This window comes from Chionomys nivalis, chromosome X (assembly GCF_950005125.1).
Source record: "Chionomys nivalis chromosome X, mChiNiv1.1, whole genome shotgun sequence".
In the NCBI taxonomy this organism is placed as follows: domain Eukaryota; kingdom Metazoa; phylum Chordata; class Mammalia; order Rodentia; family Cricetidae; genus Chionomys; species Chionomys nivalis.
In genome coordinates, this window is record NC_080112.1 from 34,030,005 (window position 1) to 34,047,492 (window position 17,488).

At 40.9% G+C, this 17,488-nt stretch overlaps 1 protein-coding gene across 1 annotated transcript in view; it reads right to left on the reverse strand.

The window, feature by feature from the left end:
* Positions 1–12,142: 12,142 nt before the first annotated feature.
* The window catches only part of Efhc2 (EF-hand domain containing 2), a 144,611-nt gene continuing 139,265 nt past the window's right edge, over positions 12,143–17,488 (reverse strand). The window contains exon 15 of the mRNA XM_057759411.1: positions 12,143–13,209. Within this exon, the coding sequence (XP_057615394.1) occupies positions 13,108–13,209 (102 nt within the window). The 3' untranslated portion in view covers positions 12,143–13,107. The remainder of the gene's footprint in view (positions 13,210–17,488) is intronic.

The following is a 17,488-nucleotide window of genomic DNA, read 5'->3' on the forward strand; positions in this document are numbered from 1 at the left end:
GGTGGGTCTTGTATCTATCTGTTGCTTTCATTGGTTAACTAATAAAGAAACTGCCTAGGCCCATTTGATAGGCCAACCCTTAGGTGGGTGGAGTAAACAGAACAGAATGCTGGGAGAAAGAAGCCCAGTCAGTGAGTCGCCATGATTCTCTCACTCCAGACAGACGCAGGTTAAGATCTTCCCTGGTAAGACAGCTCGTGGTACTACACAGAATATTAGAAATGGGTTAGATCAATATGTAAGAGCTAGCCAATAAGAGACTGGAACTAATGGGCTAGGCAGTGTTCAAAAGAATACAATTTCCGTGTAATTATTTCGGGGCATAAGCTAGCCATGTGGGCGGCTAGGTGCCGGGGACGCACCTGCCACCCTTATCACAACACAGATTGGCAAGGGGTCAGTTGTACTGGCTAATTTTGTGTCAAATTGACACAAGCTAGAGTCACTGAAGAGGAGAGAGCCTTAATTGAGAAAATGCCTCCACAGTATTGGAAGGTAGACAAGACTGCAGAGCTTATTCTTAATTGATGATTAATGTGGGATGGTTAGTCCATTGTGGGCGGGGCCATGCCTGTGTTGGTTCTGGGTTCTATAAGAAAAAAAGTTGAGTGAACCAGTAAGCAGCACCCCTCTGTGGCCACTCTTTGCTCAAGGTTGCTACCCTGTTTGAGTTCCTGTCCTGGCTTCCTTCAGTGATGAACAGTAAGCCAAATAAACCCTTTTCTCTCCAGTTTTCTTCTGGTCATGGTGTTTTATCAGAACTAACTAAGATATAAGCCATATGTCCATCAGTGGATGAATGAATAAACAAGTTTGAAATTATGGGGTAGCCAATAAGGGTAATAGTATAGAGTCATAGAGTGAAATTACACTATTTCAAAATAGAAATAAAGTGCCAATATATGCTTAACATAGATAACATCAAAAACATTGGGTGAGGGTGTAGCTCAGTGGCAGAGGTCTTGGTTTTTCTCTATCACTATTTAAAACAACAAAAATAAAACCAAGTTATAACTGAAAGAAGCCAAAATGAAAGGTCCTATTCTGATTCTGTTTATAACAACTATTTAAAATAGATGAATTAATAGAGACAAAAGTCAGATTGGTGGTAGGCAGAGGCTAGATGAAGAGGGTATCACTCAACTTAATGGATATGCGATTTATAGTTTTGGCTTTTTCATTTGTTTGAGACAGGGTCTCACTCATTATGTAGCCCTTCATGTTCTGGACCTCAATATGTATCCCAGGCTAGCCTCAAAACCACAGATATCTGCCTACCACTGTCTGCCAAGTTCTAGGCTTAAAGGATTAAGCTACAATGTCTGACAGGGTTTCTGTTTAGAGGCAATAAAAATGTTTTGGAACTAGAGGCAGTGGTTGTGGAAATGTGTAAGTTCCAGTGGATGTTGCAATTTAAAATGACTATTTTTACATGATGTGAATTTCATCTTAATAACACACCCTAAAGATCACTGTCATTTACTATATTATTTCAATAAAAAATAAAAAACTACAATAACAACAAATACAGCAAAAGTCCAGAACATAACTCCATCCATATAGTGACAACTGGTTCCAGCAGAGGTACTTCACTGAAGAAAACTTTCAACAGATGGTACCATGATAATTGAATTTGCATATACAAAATGGTAGTTAAAAATATCAGATGAAATATGGTATTGTGTGACAGACTTTTCCTAGGATCATGGCCTACCAAAGTATGGATGCACCAAGTCCACCTTGATGAACCATTGAGTTTTGTTGGTATTTGCGGTGGTTTGAATAAGAATGACCCCATGTGTTCATATATATGAATGGCTAGTCATCAGAGAGTGGCACTTTTTGAGAAGGATTAGATTAGGAAGTTGTGACCTTATTATAGTAGGTGTGGCCTTTTGGAAAAAGTGTGTCATTGGGGGTGGGCTTTAAGGTTTCAAAAGCCCCTGTCAGGCCTAGTCTCTCTCTCTCTCTCTTTCCCTCCCTCCCTCCCTTTCTCCTCCTCCTCCTTTTCCCTCCCTCCTTCCTTCCCTCCCTCCCTTCCTTCTTACCCCTTAAGATCAGAAATCTAAAAGAAAAACCTTTTCTTTTAACTAACCCTATGTGGTAAGTGAGGGGAGCTTTGGTGGAACTGAATTTCTGGAAACCTTGTTCCTTGAAAAAAGCTCTATCATTCTCAAAGGCACCACCATATTCTTGTATAAAAAATGTAGAGGAAGTGTAACTTCATATAGCACTTTAAATATACAAGTTTGTGCCATTTGTTGTATTTCAATTATGCTGATTTAAAAAAAATAAACGATTTGGTCCTGTTGTTTCCCAACAATATGCTCTGTGAGTGATCCTAGTTCACATCTGTCACCCAGAGTCTTGTGAGTGAAAGTTCCTGGAAGGCCAGGTGTAATAATTGTTCTGTCTCTTTAAGAGACAAGCCACGCCCACTCCCTCCTCCATCCGCTGAAAATGTTATAAAAAAATTAAAAATGCCGCAGGATCCCCAGCAGCAGTAGGCAGCAGAAATGCTGTAGGTCCCCGCGTGGTGGTAGCGGGCCATGTGGTAGCAGGCAGTAGACCCTGAGAGCAGCCAGTCCCAGGCAGAGACGCCTTCCAGTCCCTGAGTGGTGGCTGGTCCCAGGCAGGGAGACACATGGCGGGCAAGCAAGAGACAGAGAAATGCAGAGTGAGGTTGAATATTTATTCAGGGGGTTATGGAGGGGGAAGGGAGAAGGGGAGAAGAGCAGAGAGAGAGTGAGAGAGAGGAGAGGAGAGACGGAAGTGGGTGAGGGGAAGAAGAGGGGAGAGAGGCAAAAGCTGCTTTTCTGAGAGGAAGAAGGGAAAGAGAGAGAGCTCAGGCCAGAAGCGGAAGATCAGCCTGCCTCAGTAGATGGGGGAGGGAGTGGGTGTGGTTTGTCTCTTAACGAGACAGAACAATCATTACACTCCCATTCTGCTATGGTTGCTTCCCTCAGCTTAAATTGTGTTTGAAATAGCCCAGGGCCAATCACCTGTGACTGATGGCCCAGGGTCCCCCAGATCCTTCTTTCTCTCTTTTTTTTCCATTTCTTTTCTTTTCTTTTTTTCCCCTTGTCGTAAAAGCCTGCTCAGATCGGTCTCTGGCTTCCCTGGCTTCTGAGTCACCCTGACGATATCCAGCCAGGCCATAGCACCCCACCCAGCCTCAGGGGACACCCAGCTCACGGGTCCTGTGATGTTTGCGCCAATTTGCACCCTGCCTATAAGGGAAGACGTCCCTGTTATAGGCCTCGTGGTGTCGCTGTTTCGCGGATTTTCGCAATTTTAGCTATGGGTAGCAAGCCATTCAGCTCTATCCCCCTGACGTGGAAGACTTTTAGAGGTCCCAAAACCCAAGGCCTTAGCTCTTACCCTCATTCTGCCTATGTCCCGCCAGCTCCACTTTTATGGGAGCTTTCTAATTACTTCAGCACACAGGCAAATGGACCCTGCCACGGTTACTGCTGCCAACAAGATTGGTCTGATCCACCAGGCAGCTTTTTCAATCCCAGCCTTTTGCTCCCCACTGCAGCTTGTGGCATGATGACTTGTGGCATGGCGGTTCAGTGACAGGGCGGATCACGCCTCTAGGTCTCTCTTATTATTAAGCTTAAAATCCCTGCAGCTCAAAAATTGTGGCTTTTCCATCTCTTATTGAGCTTAAAACTCCCACAGCTCAAAAATTATGGCTTTTTTTTCATGCAGAATGTGACTGCTGCCATTTTGACTGAGGTCATGTAACCTCAGCACCATCTTAACTGAGGTCCAGTGACTTCACTGCCATCTTAACTGAGTGGCTTTTCCATGCAACATGTGGCTGCTGCCATTTTCACTGGGGTCAGATGACTTCACCACCATCTTGGCTGAGAGCCAGGTCAGATGACCAAGTTCTCCCATCTTTACTAAAGCATGCCCTGTCTTGTCCCCCAGTTTACTTATGTTTTTTTCACTAAATTCTTCTTGTTGACTCTATTGCATGTGTTTTGCGCAGTGGCATGCTTTGGTAGGGCCCACCAGGAGCATCCAGTTTGCCCAATTCCTGTTCACTCTCTGTGTGTGATCATACATGTAACTTAAATGCACCTATGCTTAATATTATAATTGTTCATTACATCTCATTTTGGACTACAAAACCAATAAGTCTTATGTTTTAAACTGGTATGTACTTTTAAGTCTCTTACAAAAATACTTTATATTTAATCCAACCCTTATTTAAGATATATTAAGCTGTTCTCTACTATTGTCAGTTCTGCCATTAACCTTCTATAGCAGTTTTTTCTTCTTTCTGTCTTTTTACGAGTGTAAATCTTACCTGTTAAGAGCCAGTACAGTCAAGCTCAGACCCTGCTCTCCAGGCAGATTCTATACTGTAGCTATACGTGATAAACAGCCCTCAACTGCTCAGAGATTTGGGGAATATGGCATTTAAATATGTAATTATTAAAAAAACATTTCATAACAAAAAGAGACAGGTTGGCTCCTAGCAGCAGCACTCTATTTCCTCCAAAGAAGACAGAAGACAACACCAATGGGCACAGAACAACACCCATGGGCACAGAACAACATCCATCTGCAATTTGCTTCAACTGCCAAGCACTGACCACTGGGTAAAACTGCCTTTCATCTAAACTGAAGATCTCCAGAAGTGAACAGAATCGCTGGAATCAACAGCCTAGCTGCTCAGGTCAAGGTAGACTTGTCTTCCTACAGATTTCTTAGCCCACAGGATCTTCTGGAGCCTGGCAGGCCCTGCGCTAAACAGCAGAAGGCAAATGTGACCTTCAGCTACCATGCAAGCTCTAGGTGCCAACCAAGTAAGTTCTCTGTCATTTTTTAATCAGTAACTCAAGTAAAAATTTTATCCTTCTTAAAGATCTCTGATGCAGCTTGACAGCTCAGAGGTTTTGTCAGTCTTAAAGGACAACCTCACCAAACAAATTTCAGTAAAATACAAATACAAGACCTGCAAGTTATAAAGGTGTGAGGACAAATGCAAGTTATCAAACTTCTCTCTCATGCTGCCTTCCAAAGTCTTAAAAATACTTTTAATTGTGCAAAAATATATGTCACAGTCATTCTGACATAAATATGTTACTGTTTATACAATATGTATGTCTAAAACTTCTGTTTTCACAAACCCAAAGAATTCTTGTGAGTTCCAGGGAGCCAAATTGAAGGATCCACCTTAAATAGGTCAGATACATCCCTGTCAATTCTCTGGTCCTAAATTTTTTTTCCTTAATTTAACTTTGTTCTTTGTTCTGCCAATACCTTAACCAGGTGTAAGAGACACCAGACATTTCGATGCCACAAACACCGGACAGGAGCAAAGAGACCAGCTGTGCCAGGATGTGGCCAGCACCCTGTCTTCTCAGGTCCCCCCAAAAGACAATGCCCACAAATAAGCTGGAAGCAGTCTTGAGAATCTGCAGACTCAATTCCTTCAACCTGTGGTACCTAATCTTCTGCTTTTTATTATAAAAAAGAGATGGGAATGTAATGATTGTTCTGTCTCTTTAAGAGACAAGCCACGCCTACTCCCTCCCCCATCCACTGAGGCAGGCTGATCTTCAGCTTCCAGCCTGAGCTCTCTCTCTCCCTATCTTCCTCTGGAAGAGGCAGCTTCTGCTTCTCTCCCCACTTCTCTGCTTCCCCACTTCTATGTCTCTCTCTTTCCTCTTTTCCTCTCTCTCTCTCTCTCTCTCTCTCTCTCTCTCTCTCTCTCTCTCTCTCTCTCTGTTCTCCTCTTCTTCCCCTCCATAACCCAGCTAATAAAAGTCCAACTTTATTCTACATGATGTACCTATCCGTCTCTCTCTCTCTCTCTCTCTCTCTCTCGCCTGCTGCCTATCCGTTTGTCGTTGCCAGGGACCATCCACCTTCCCTGCCGCATGGTCTCTGGGACTGGCTGCTTTTGGGTCCCCAGCAGTCCTGGAGACTTGCAGCATCTGTGCCTCCCACCTGCCACCTGCCCACACTGCTTGCCGGGACCAGCCAGCTGCCACATGGCTGGGGACCAGACACCTTGGTTTGTGGACCTGTCATGTGGTCTCAACCCCGCAGCAAGCTGCCAGGGACCTGCAGCAAATCCATAACACCAGGTATATGGTAGAACATGCCTCTAAACCCAGCACTCGGAAGGCAGAGACAAACTGGAACACAGGGAACATAGCAGTGGTCTCATTCCTAAAGAAAAATGAGTTTTCCTGACCCAGCAGTCCTCAACTGCCGATATCTCTGTGTGAGTTCTAGATCAGCCAGGGCTATGCAGCGAGACCTTGTCTTTAAAAAAAAAAAAGTTAGTTCCCAATTCCCCCATTATATCTCACTCCTAATTTTATATCTTCTTTTAATAATTATTTATTTTGACTCACTAGGTCAAATTAGTGTTGGTCATATGCATATTGGAATGGGGTTTATTTCCAGAACAAGAGGGATGTACCAGTAGCCTCACTCCTAAAGAAAAATAACTTTTCCTTCCCTAGCAATCATCAACTGCCAATACTTCCTTAGGTAGTAGGGATACAGCCTTGATAGCTCGTTCCCCTCATGTTCAAATTTTTAACTCTCTTGATCTTTGCAGGTACATGTAGGTAATCGCAGTTGCTATGAGGTCATATGTGTAACAGCATGTCACATCCAGAGGACAGGACTCCATAGCACTTTTCCCCTTCCTCTGCTTCTTCTTGTCATTCTGTTCCCTCATCTATGTTTCCTGAGCCTTGAGAGGGTGATGAAATAGATGTGCCATCTGTGGCTGAGCTCTCACAATCACTTATACTCAGCATTTCAGATAGTGGTGGATCTCTGCATTAACTGAAACCCATTGCAATAAGAAGCTTCTCTGACCAAGACTGGGGGCAGCACAAACCTGCGGGTATAAACTAATATTTAGAAGACAGTTTGTCAAGCCGGGCAGTGGTGGCGCACGCCTTTAATCCCAGCACTTGGGAGGCAGAGGCAGGCGGATCTTTGTAAGTTCGAGACCAGCCTGGTCTACAAGAGCTAGTTCCAGGACAGACTCCAAATCTACAGAGAAACCCTGTCTCGAAAAAAAAAAGAAAAAAAGAAAAAAAAAAAAAGAAGAAGAAAAAGGCAACATGACCATTTAGAAAAACAACATGAAAAGTTTTTCTCTGAAAGCCTTTGATTCCCAAGGTCTGGGTTTTGACCATGTTTACAGTACCAGGCATGAATTCCCTCCTGAGGTACAGGCTCGAAATCCAATAAAGAAAGCAGCTGGTCGCCCATATACAGTTTTGTACCAGTGGGCACATCTTGCCGAATAGGCCAGTAATGTACACAAGGTCCATTGCTGGATTAGACCATCTATGCCATTTTCTCCAGCAACTTACATAGCACCTTCCAGCATTTTAAAGCTCCCCAGTCGTGAGAGTTCTCTGGTCAATTCAAGGTTTACTTCTTTATGTTCTGCAACCAAAGTTTGTGGTGTCTTCAGCAACAGGCTCTTACCATGTAGTTCTGGTAGGTAAGCGAGGGCAATAGCAAAAGCCTGTATTGTTTTTGGAGCCTCTGAGGCCTGTATAACCAAAATGTGGTAAAAAGGCAACCATGCCTGGCTATGAGATTTTTATTTAATAACCCCTTTAAAATGAGAACTGTGTTTCTTATATCAACTCTCTGAAGACCCAGCCCACACTATTTTTGTAAAAAAAGAAATCAGACCTGTTTACCAGGTTGCCTTATCAAAACTATCATTTTTAATGTTCCCCAAGTTACCTAGACTTAAAATAGAATCTCTATTTTTGTTGTGTTGTTGGCTTTTCCAATCAGAATTGTATTTCATATCCCAGGCTGGCCTTCAACTCACTGGGGTGGAAACTGTTGTGTATGTCAGCACATCTGGCTTCAATATGCATGCATGGGTATATATGGAAGTCAGAACACAACTTTCAAGAGTTGCTTCTCTTCTTCAATCTTGTAGGTTCCAGGGATTGAACTTGGGATACTGGGGCTTGGTGGCAAGTGCCTATAAAGTGTGCATAAGCACAGCCAGCCTTAGGCAAAATTCTTGATTTCTTTCAATCCAGTTTTGCTCTGATATATCCCAGTTCACTGAACAGCAACATCTACCCAGCTGTCAAAATGTCTCCATCATAATTGTGATCTCACCTCTCATCTTCATCCCAAATGTATCATGATTTTCTCCAGTTCTCAATGTACTTACCATCATTAATCCAAGGCATCCATCAAAATTTTTCACAATGGTTAGTTAATCAAGGCTTCTCACCTCCCAAACTCAGCCCTACAAGTTCACATACATAAAAGAGCTCCAGTTTTCAAATGCAGGCATGATCTTTTCAGGCTGAAGATTCAGACCTTCCTTCCAGTAACATCATCCTTTAGGATGAAGATCAGATACTTTTTTTAAATTTAATTTAATTTTTTTGCTTTATAAATAATACCATTCAAAATTTCCACCTCCTCCTATTTCCTTCTCACTCCCCCACTCACCCTCACCAAGGCCAGCTGGACTGGAACTGAACAAGCCTGTGATCAAACCCGACTCTTTGAATGTGGCTGACAATGGGGGCTGACTGAGATCAATTCTTTAAGGTGAGTCACACAGACAAGGTGGCCTCCATTCACCCTTAGATGCCCCTCCTACAATTGTTTCTTGCTGCCTCTCTCCTTCCCCTGCAGGGTCTGGTGATATTTTCAGTTCCTGTTTCCTGTTTCATGGGTGGCCTCACAATAATAATGAAGAGCCAGAGTGGTATGAGAGAGAAAGAAAAAGCAGGCAAAAGTAATTTCTATCACATACCCATGGCAGTTCTTGTATAGGCAATGTCGGAAAAAGGAAACACAAAGATGACTTTGGTGGACTGGTTGTAAAGGAGAACGCATTTTTTGTGTGTGAGTGTTTTCACCAAGCTATGGGCTCCTCTGGATTTTAATATTATAGTGGGGTCAAAACAAGAATTTCCTCTATTGTAGGCTTAACACAGATGCAAAGCGGTGCTCAGGAAGCTGGGAGATTGATGAATAGTTGGTTTGATGTATTTGATCCATTCAGCACTTTGAGTTAAATGTGCATATTCTGTTCAGAATAGACAATAGGGAGGGGCGGTCCCCCTTTCCCTCTCTAACTTGCATAACATCAGGCCTCACTGCTTTAACTAATGAGTGTTTAGAAGTCAAAGCTCCTACTGATTCCTGGGAGCCATTAATTTTCCACTTGCAGAGCCACTGTGGAGTTTTTCATAGGCCACATTTCTTAGCCATTATCAGTTATTTCTGAGCAGCAGAGCTGACCCCCAGGGTTCCTGTGTGTGTCACGCATGTCATACAATAGTTTCTAAAGTTTCCTCAGAAGGAATTTTACTGAGGACCAGGAAACAGATGCAAAAAAAGGTGCCCATGCTGGCTACTCTGTGACAAAGGTGTCTTGGAACTGTTACTTGTGTTTGGGGGGGGGGGGGGTGCTTAATTGATGCAGAATAAGAATGTATATTTAAACCAACATTTAACCTGGTAGAAGGCAAGCCGAGAGAAACGGCAAGATTATCTTAAACTAATTGTAGTCAGTGCTACCCTTTGTAATAATTTGCTACATTATTGCTCCAGGTTGATGATTTGCTCAATGGCCTCATTGATCTTGCCTCAGTAAGCTTTCCAGTTTTTACACATTACTCTTGGGAATTGAAAAGCACTGTGTGTCTGAAGATGCTTAGTCAACTTGAAAAGACTCGTTTTTGAAAAGGTCTTAACCTGCTTTCAGCTTAAAGCAATTCAGTCTTTGGCCAAGCAAACGTGAGGGCTGAGATGGATGTAACACTAGGATACGCAGGTTTAACCATCACTTGGAAGCTGTTTGTCTAAAAGGCCATTTACAGAACAATGTTGAAGGATGTTCAAAATTGAAGGATGTATGCTGAAGAGAATACACGTAACATTAAGATCATGGCATTTATTATTGGATGGATTCTACATTATTCGATATCATAAATACTTGGTGGGGAACCTGACTAGTTCTTTAAACTCCAGGCACTGAACTCATAACTGGAAGATTTATAATTCGGGGAAGAAGGGCAAGGTGAAGGAAGAAGTAGCTGAAAAGAAAGGAGCTGAAAAGGCTAGGAAAGCAGCTCTCATTCAAACAGAGAGAAATTCAAGTTGGAAAGGCAAGGTTTTTTTTCTTCTTGTATTTTGTTTTTGAAAAATTTGAGGTCTCATTTTACTCATTTTTTACTCATCAGTCATTCCCTGCTATTTAAAGGAAGGGCAATTTAAATATTCTAAACTTGTGATTGCAGCATACAGAAAGCCTAGAAGCTCTACACCTCCAAGGAAACAAATTCAGCAGCATTGTATAAAAATACCAATAATGTTATATATGGCATTAATTTGAATCAAAGTTAATACATAGAAAAACAGTTTCAACTAGTATGTGTTCAAAAGTTAGAGTGCTCTTCACTTTCTCTCTATTGTCTAAAATCTTAACCATTTTAGTACCTGCTAAGCCAACCAGTAGAGATGGTTAGGTAATAGATTTAAAAAAATGACAATCAAAGGCCAATTAATACTGCAAATTAGTCATCTTCTGACAATAACCATACTTCACACAGTGATTCAGCAAGACATTACTGTGAACTTCAAAGGCTTTTAATGATTTGTGCAAAGAGACATGACTTGCTTTGGGCTTCCAAATGACTTTATCACTCATTCCCAAGACTCCAAGAATACGAATAAACAATTAGTTCATAGGACAAAAGGTTTGCCTACATTAACCTTCAACTCACCCCGACATCCACACGTAACACTTGCCTTCCTCCACAGGGAAGAAAATGTTAGGAGTTAGAAAAAGGTCTATACAAAGGTTGAGAAACTTTAAAAGTATTACCTTGGAACAAAGACACTAGCTAGAGTTTTTCTTTTCCAGAAGGAAAGAGGAGAGGTGGAAACTCCATCTGCCCTAAAGGTTTGAGTCACAGAGTTTATTTGTGCTGAAATTGGTTATCTACTGCTTGAAACTTAAGCAGAACACATCAGCATTTTGGGACCACCTGGGACCAAGGAGAGCTGGGAAATTTCCAACTCGAGTGTAAAACTATTCATTGATATTTACATAATGAGAATAAATGTTTTTCCTAAGATAGCATTTCCCTTTAGTGTCTTAAGACCACCAGCAAGAGAGGGAGGCACAGAAATTTTATTACATTAATAGTCTTTGTTTTTATGGCTTTGGCATTTATTAACTAGTGGGAGCTGTTTATAGGGTCATAAACTTTACTAATGGGGATATTATCTCTAAATTATAAATCTCCTTCAGTATATGGCTTAGTTATAAAACAAATAATTATTTAAAGTGTCTGTATGGCTGCAATGTATCATGTTTATCGGCATGAATTGTATAATGGCCATTTTATTGTTAATTGTGAGCTTGAACCAGGAACCTCCAGGGCAGGGACACAGATCCATGAAACAGAATGAATAGTCATCACCCCCATGAACTCAGGAACATTATCATTGGTTTGCTTCCTTTTTCTTCTTGCTTCTTAAGTGAATTACATTACAAGCTCGTACAAGGGCTAAATTATCTATACAGTTAAACTCGAGAGAAAGACAATTGAGTGAAGGGTTGAATAGGTAGGTGACAGATGTGTCAGCTTGAAAACTTCTAGGCAAGTATCACACCTTCTAAAAGCTTGCTCTCTGGGAAGTAGAAAAATCTTAAAGTGACAAAATAGCTTGGCATTATTGGTTGTCTTTTTTAAAAATAAGGACAAAAATCAAGCCATAAAAATTAGAGTTTTATGAGCCCACTGTTCTAGTATCTCTTGTGAAGACTAGTTCAATGCAAAGCTCTATGGGGTCAGTTCTACTGGTGCACATGAAACGTCCTAGGTTTCTGGAGAGAAGTAGTTTACTGACCATTTTTGATTAAAACAAAAAGAAAGAGCCATTGTTGTCAAGTAAACTGGACCACATAAGTAGAAGCCAACTCATTTTGGGACAAGGGGATGCTAGAAATGCAGAATGAAGGAATACAGAGATAAGAGGGGACCCTTGAAATGTCCTTGATCCTCTTCTTCCCAGGATGACCCCTGACTAGCACAGTCCCATTTTGACAGACTCCCACTGCCTCTGAAAGAAGCAGATTTACGTTATCCAGTACCCAGCACTGGGAGTCTGGCATGGCCTAGAGAAGAATTCTGGACACTGAAGCTCCCTGGTGATAGGTTGTAATCAGATACACACTATATGATAAGATTTCTTCTGTGTGAGGAAAAAAATCAAAGCAGAGAAATGCAGGAGAGATCCAGTGTAATTTTAAACTAGTTAAACCTTTGGCCTGGAGGTTGAGAGGCTAGTAGTACGTGAACCAGACTAAAACAAACCCTTGAAACCGTCCACAATCACATCTCTAAATATTTTAGGCATATTTAGGCATAATACATTTTTGGTCATGCTCTAATTATATACACATGCATATATTTCTAAGGTAATAAGTTGATTTTAGATATAGAATGGCACTAAAAATATAAACACAGCATATGTTTCAATTTCTCTGTGTGTGTGTGTGTGTGTGTGTGTGTGTGTGTGCAGAGAGGTTTTTTTCCCATAACTTCACTAACTTCAGAAAATAAACACTCACTCTAGAGAGGTTTAAGAATTATTTTTGATGAGGTGTGTTGCTACAAAAGTTAATTATGTAAGTAATAAACATGTGTCAAAAGGATTTCAAAAATGCTTAACAGAATCACAACTTATTGCTCTGATATAATTTGATTTTATATTGTCATGCATAGCTGTCAAAAATCATTTTCTTTTCACACTGCGATGAATCAAATTATATTAGATGGAAATTATTATAAGATTCTTTGGTATTCATAAATAATACATACAATAAAAATGGTCAACATTGTTTTCAATGGTATTTTTAATAGTGCTGATATGGCAGCAATATAGCAGGTTGTTCTGAAGAACTACAGTGACAGAAGATTAAATGTAGTTCCTGGATTTCCATTTAAAATAAACCTTGCTTCCTTTTTGTTTTTAATGAAATTATGTCTAGTAAAATAAACATGGCAGAATGAGAGCAGTAAATCAAAGAGTTGATTGAAGCTTTCACGGTCAGTTGTCCTGTAAGCCATACACGTCCTCCAAAAAGTCTAAGTACCGAATGAATTTTACAGGAATAGGTGATGGCATTCCCGTCCAAATGTCTTCACATTTCTGGAAAGAAAACAAAGAAGGACATAATTAGAGCCATGTTTCAAAGTTCAGTTTTGAAATTTCAAGGGACATTGCTTTGTTTTGATTGCCTTTTAATCTTTTAATAAACTTTTAGTGATATTGTTTGGGGGCTGGCCCTTGCGGACCCATGTTTGGTTCTCAGCACACATACATGGTAACTCACAACTGCCTGTAATTCTAGTTCTAGGGGACCCAACACTTTCTGACCTTCATGGGTTCCTGCATACATACGGCAAAATACTTAGCCTAACACACAGACACACACACACACACAATATTCATTTAAAATAAAAAGAGTAGAGGTTTGTACATTCTACTTAGGTATCAGAAGGACTTTGAGGAAGAGCATATTCTTATCCTTAATTATTTGTTTACTTCCTGTACTAGAATTATATGTTCCCAATCTTTACCATATAACTGTAGCCCCTTCCATGGAGAAAGACAAAGAAGAAAGGATGAATGAGTGAAGGAGAAAGGAAGTGATATGGATGTCTCTCTATATGTTGTGAATAAGTTTTATTACCATTGGTTAATAAAGAGACTGATTTGGCAAGTAGTCAGGCATAATAGAGCCAGGCAAGAAATCTAAGCTGAGATAGAGGAAGAAGGAAGCTGGAGTCTGGGAGATAGCAGCAGCTGCAGGGGAAACAATATGTGAAGTAACAAACTCTGAGCCTCACGGTAAAATAAAGACTAGTACAAATGGGTTAATTATAAATTATAAGAGTTTGTTAATAATACGCCTGAGCTAATAGGCCAAACAGTTTGCAATTAATATTAAGCCTCCACGTGGTTATTTTAAAAGCAGCTGTGGAACTGGACAAGATGAGAAACCTCCAGGTACAAGGAAGGGAAGAAAAGGGAGAATAGAAAGAAGGAATAGGAAAAGGAGTATTTTCCTGTCCCTCTGAAAGGAACATGGCCACATGAACGGCTATGGTTTCTGCATGAAAAATAGATAGGCAAGTTCAAGAATGACAAAGATGGAGAAGATCAGGACCCACAGATAAGAAAAATCAACTTGTCTGTTGAAACACTAATTCTGGGATCTAGGCAGTACTAATGCAGTGGCAGGTTCTCTGAAACAGTATTGAGACCTCACATTTTACAACCAAGATGGTATTTCTAGCACCTGCTTGGTTACTGTTCCTTCAATAAACCATTAAGAGTAGTAGGTTGCTCAAGGTACGCATAAGGTATCTTACATACAGTCGGGTGCTACAAACGTACTTTGTATCAATACTGTATGGCATAAATGGCAGTGGTCCTGTAAAACTATGCCGGCAGACAGGATTGGCCTATATTCTTCTAACCTCGGTGCCTAGGAGGCTTAGGCAGATAGATTGTGAGTTTGAGGTCAGTTAGTGCTACAGAGTGAGTTTCAGGCTAGCCTGCACTATCTATATCAATAGTGAAATATAAATGGCAACAACAAAAACCTTCTAAAACCCCCACTCTCCTCAAAAAACCCCAAGAAAACAAAACAAACACCAGCCACACCCCAGAGGATGATGATGGAGCTGGTTCATTCTTATGGCCTAGTGCTATTGTAGCACAAGACATAGCTCATGTAGGAGCCAGCCATGATAAGCTAAATAGAACCAGACCACCCAAAGACAGTTCTTTATTTTCAACCATTGTCACCTGCTAGTGTAAGACTCAGCCATGATAGCTTTAATCGAGGTCTGAGTCTCAGTAGTTTACCCTGAAGCAATACCTGGTTATAGTAAGTACCACAAACTGAGATTACCTGAGCACCACCCAAGAACAGACCATCCAAAGGAAATGCCTAACATTCCAACCCTTGTAGATAAAATCACCTGCCAGCACACACTCACCAGGACACCCCTAGACAAATGCCAGCCAATCAGAGGTCCAGAACCTTAGAAACTCCTCACCCCTACCTTTGTTACTACAAAAACCCAACTCCAACTGAGCTTTGGGCTCTTCAGTTATTCCCATACCTTGGACATATGGAGAGACCAAGTTTGCAAACTTGTATCAAATAAAGGCTCTTTGCTTTTACATTTGGGACTTGGTCTCCTTGTTTATTTTTAGGGAACTTTGTGGATCTAGGCATAACAATTCATATGTGTATAGTAAGCAAATCAACCCCTCTGCTAGTCAGATAAAAGTTCTACACAATTATAATTTGCTTTTAAAACATTTGAATTTATTTGTGAGTGTGTGTGTGTGTGCATACACATGCACACATACATCCATGGCCTGGAAAACTTGTGGAGGTCAGAATACAACTTGGGAAAATTGTTTTTCTCCTTCCAGTATGTGGGTTCCAAGGACTGAACTCAGATTTTCAGGCCAGCAGCAGCCCCATAAACCTGTGTTTATACATCTTGTTTATACATGACTTTCTCTTATGTTTGTTCTTGTGTTGTTGTATTCATTGTGGCCCTAGAACAACAGACTATACCATATGTATTCAAATATAAATGTACCATATGATCTAGTATGTGCTATATTGCAACATCACAGTTCATATAAGGCCTACTCTAGGTATTTACAACAATGTAATCACTAATAACATACCTCTCAGAACATCGCTCATTCTTAAGTGATACTAAGTTTGTCTGTGTACATACACACACACATATACATACATACATGCATGCATACATACACACACACAGACACACACACATATATATATGTACACATTTATATACACACACACTAACTTTTTGTATAAGCTATACTGATCAATTAATGTTAGTTCCAGCCAGGAAGAAAGTCCACAACTGGTCCTATCACAAGGTTGTTTTATATCTAATGCTCTATTTCTTCATTTTACTTTTCCTTTTTTTTTTTCAATGCTGGGTTTTACCTTTGAGCCTTGAGCATGCTAGATAAATACTAACTTACATTCATGGCTATAGAAAAGGTTCTAAACCTTCATTAGCATTCCATTAATATCTGAATCACAAAGGATCACAGGAACAGCTAGGTGGTTTTATGTGATGGTGTTCTGGAAGTATACTGACTCAGTACAGATACAGCTGAGGATGACAACAGCAGTTCAGCAGGGTTTGAAGCAGCAAAGGGTGTTCTATCCATGGTCAAAAGTATAAGCAAAAGCCCAGAGACATCAAAACCTCTTTGCAAGAAAAAGTGAGTAGTTCAGTTTGGCCTACGGCACAGTACAAAGTGGCAAAAGGCGGTTGGAAAGAGAATCTGGGGTCAAACTTTAAGCCTTCTGTACTGTTTCATACTTGAGAGGAAGCCACTGGTCAGTGCTGGCCAGAACAATAGTATTGTGGTTGGAAATTGGTTAGATAACTTGTTGCATGTTGGGAAAATGAAGTGTTAAATATGCAAAGCAGTTCTATGGCGACAACAGAAGTCCTGGGGAGAGATGACTATGGCAGAATCAGGGGGGGCTGAAGCTGGGCCGCAGATCAGGAGCCATCTCAGAAAGATTCTGAGCAGAACACCTAAAAGTGCAAGACTTGAAATTTAAAATGGTAGGAAAATAAAGAGAGCAATGTTAGGGTTGAACTATATGCCCCCAGAAAAAAACACTGACATTTTTAACCCTCTTCACCTCAGAAAGTGACTACAGATGTAAATAGATAAGCCAAAGATGATGAAGTCATATTGGCATAGGGTTAGCCCCAAATCCAGTATCACTGGCATCCTTATATAAGGATGGTCACGGGAAAACTGACCTGTTGGAGAGGATGGCATGTTATGACAAAAGCAAAGACTAGTGTTACATAATTGTAAACCAAGAAACACTGAAAATGGATGGCAAACAGCCAGGAGCTGGGAGGACCAGTAGAAGGAGTCTGGCAAAGGCATCCGAGGGCCCAAAGCCTTGCTGGCACATTGTTTTATACTGTTAACCTCCATGATTATGGGATTATATATTCTACTGTGTGGAACCACCAAGTTTGTGGTTCTTTGTATACTTTGTTAGGTCAGCCCTAACAAACACATGCAGGCAGAGCAGCTTTAAGAATTCTAAATTTAATATCTGACAGTCTCAAACTATCACAGCCCAGGAGGCATTAAGCAAGAGGAATGGATTCGCACCCAGTTTAGGAATCCAAGAGTCCATAATCAAACTGTCAGCAGCACTGGCTCATGAAATCATCAGACTGCTTCAGCTTCAAGAAATGCCACTGTCGTTCCATCCTCTGCCTTTGCTTTGTGTTCTTTGTGTGTCTCTGTGTCTTCACATAAACATCTCATAAGGATTGCAATCACTAGGTTTGGAGTCTACCCTGACCTACTATTGCGT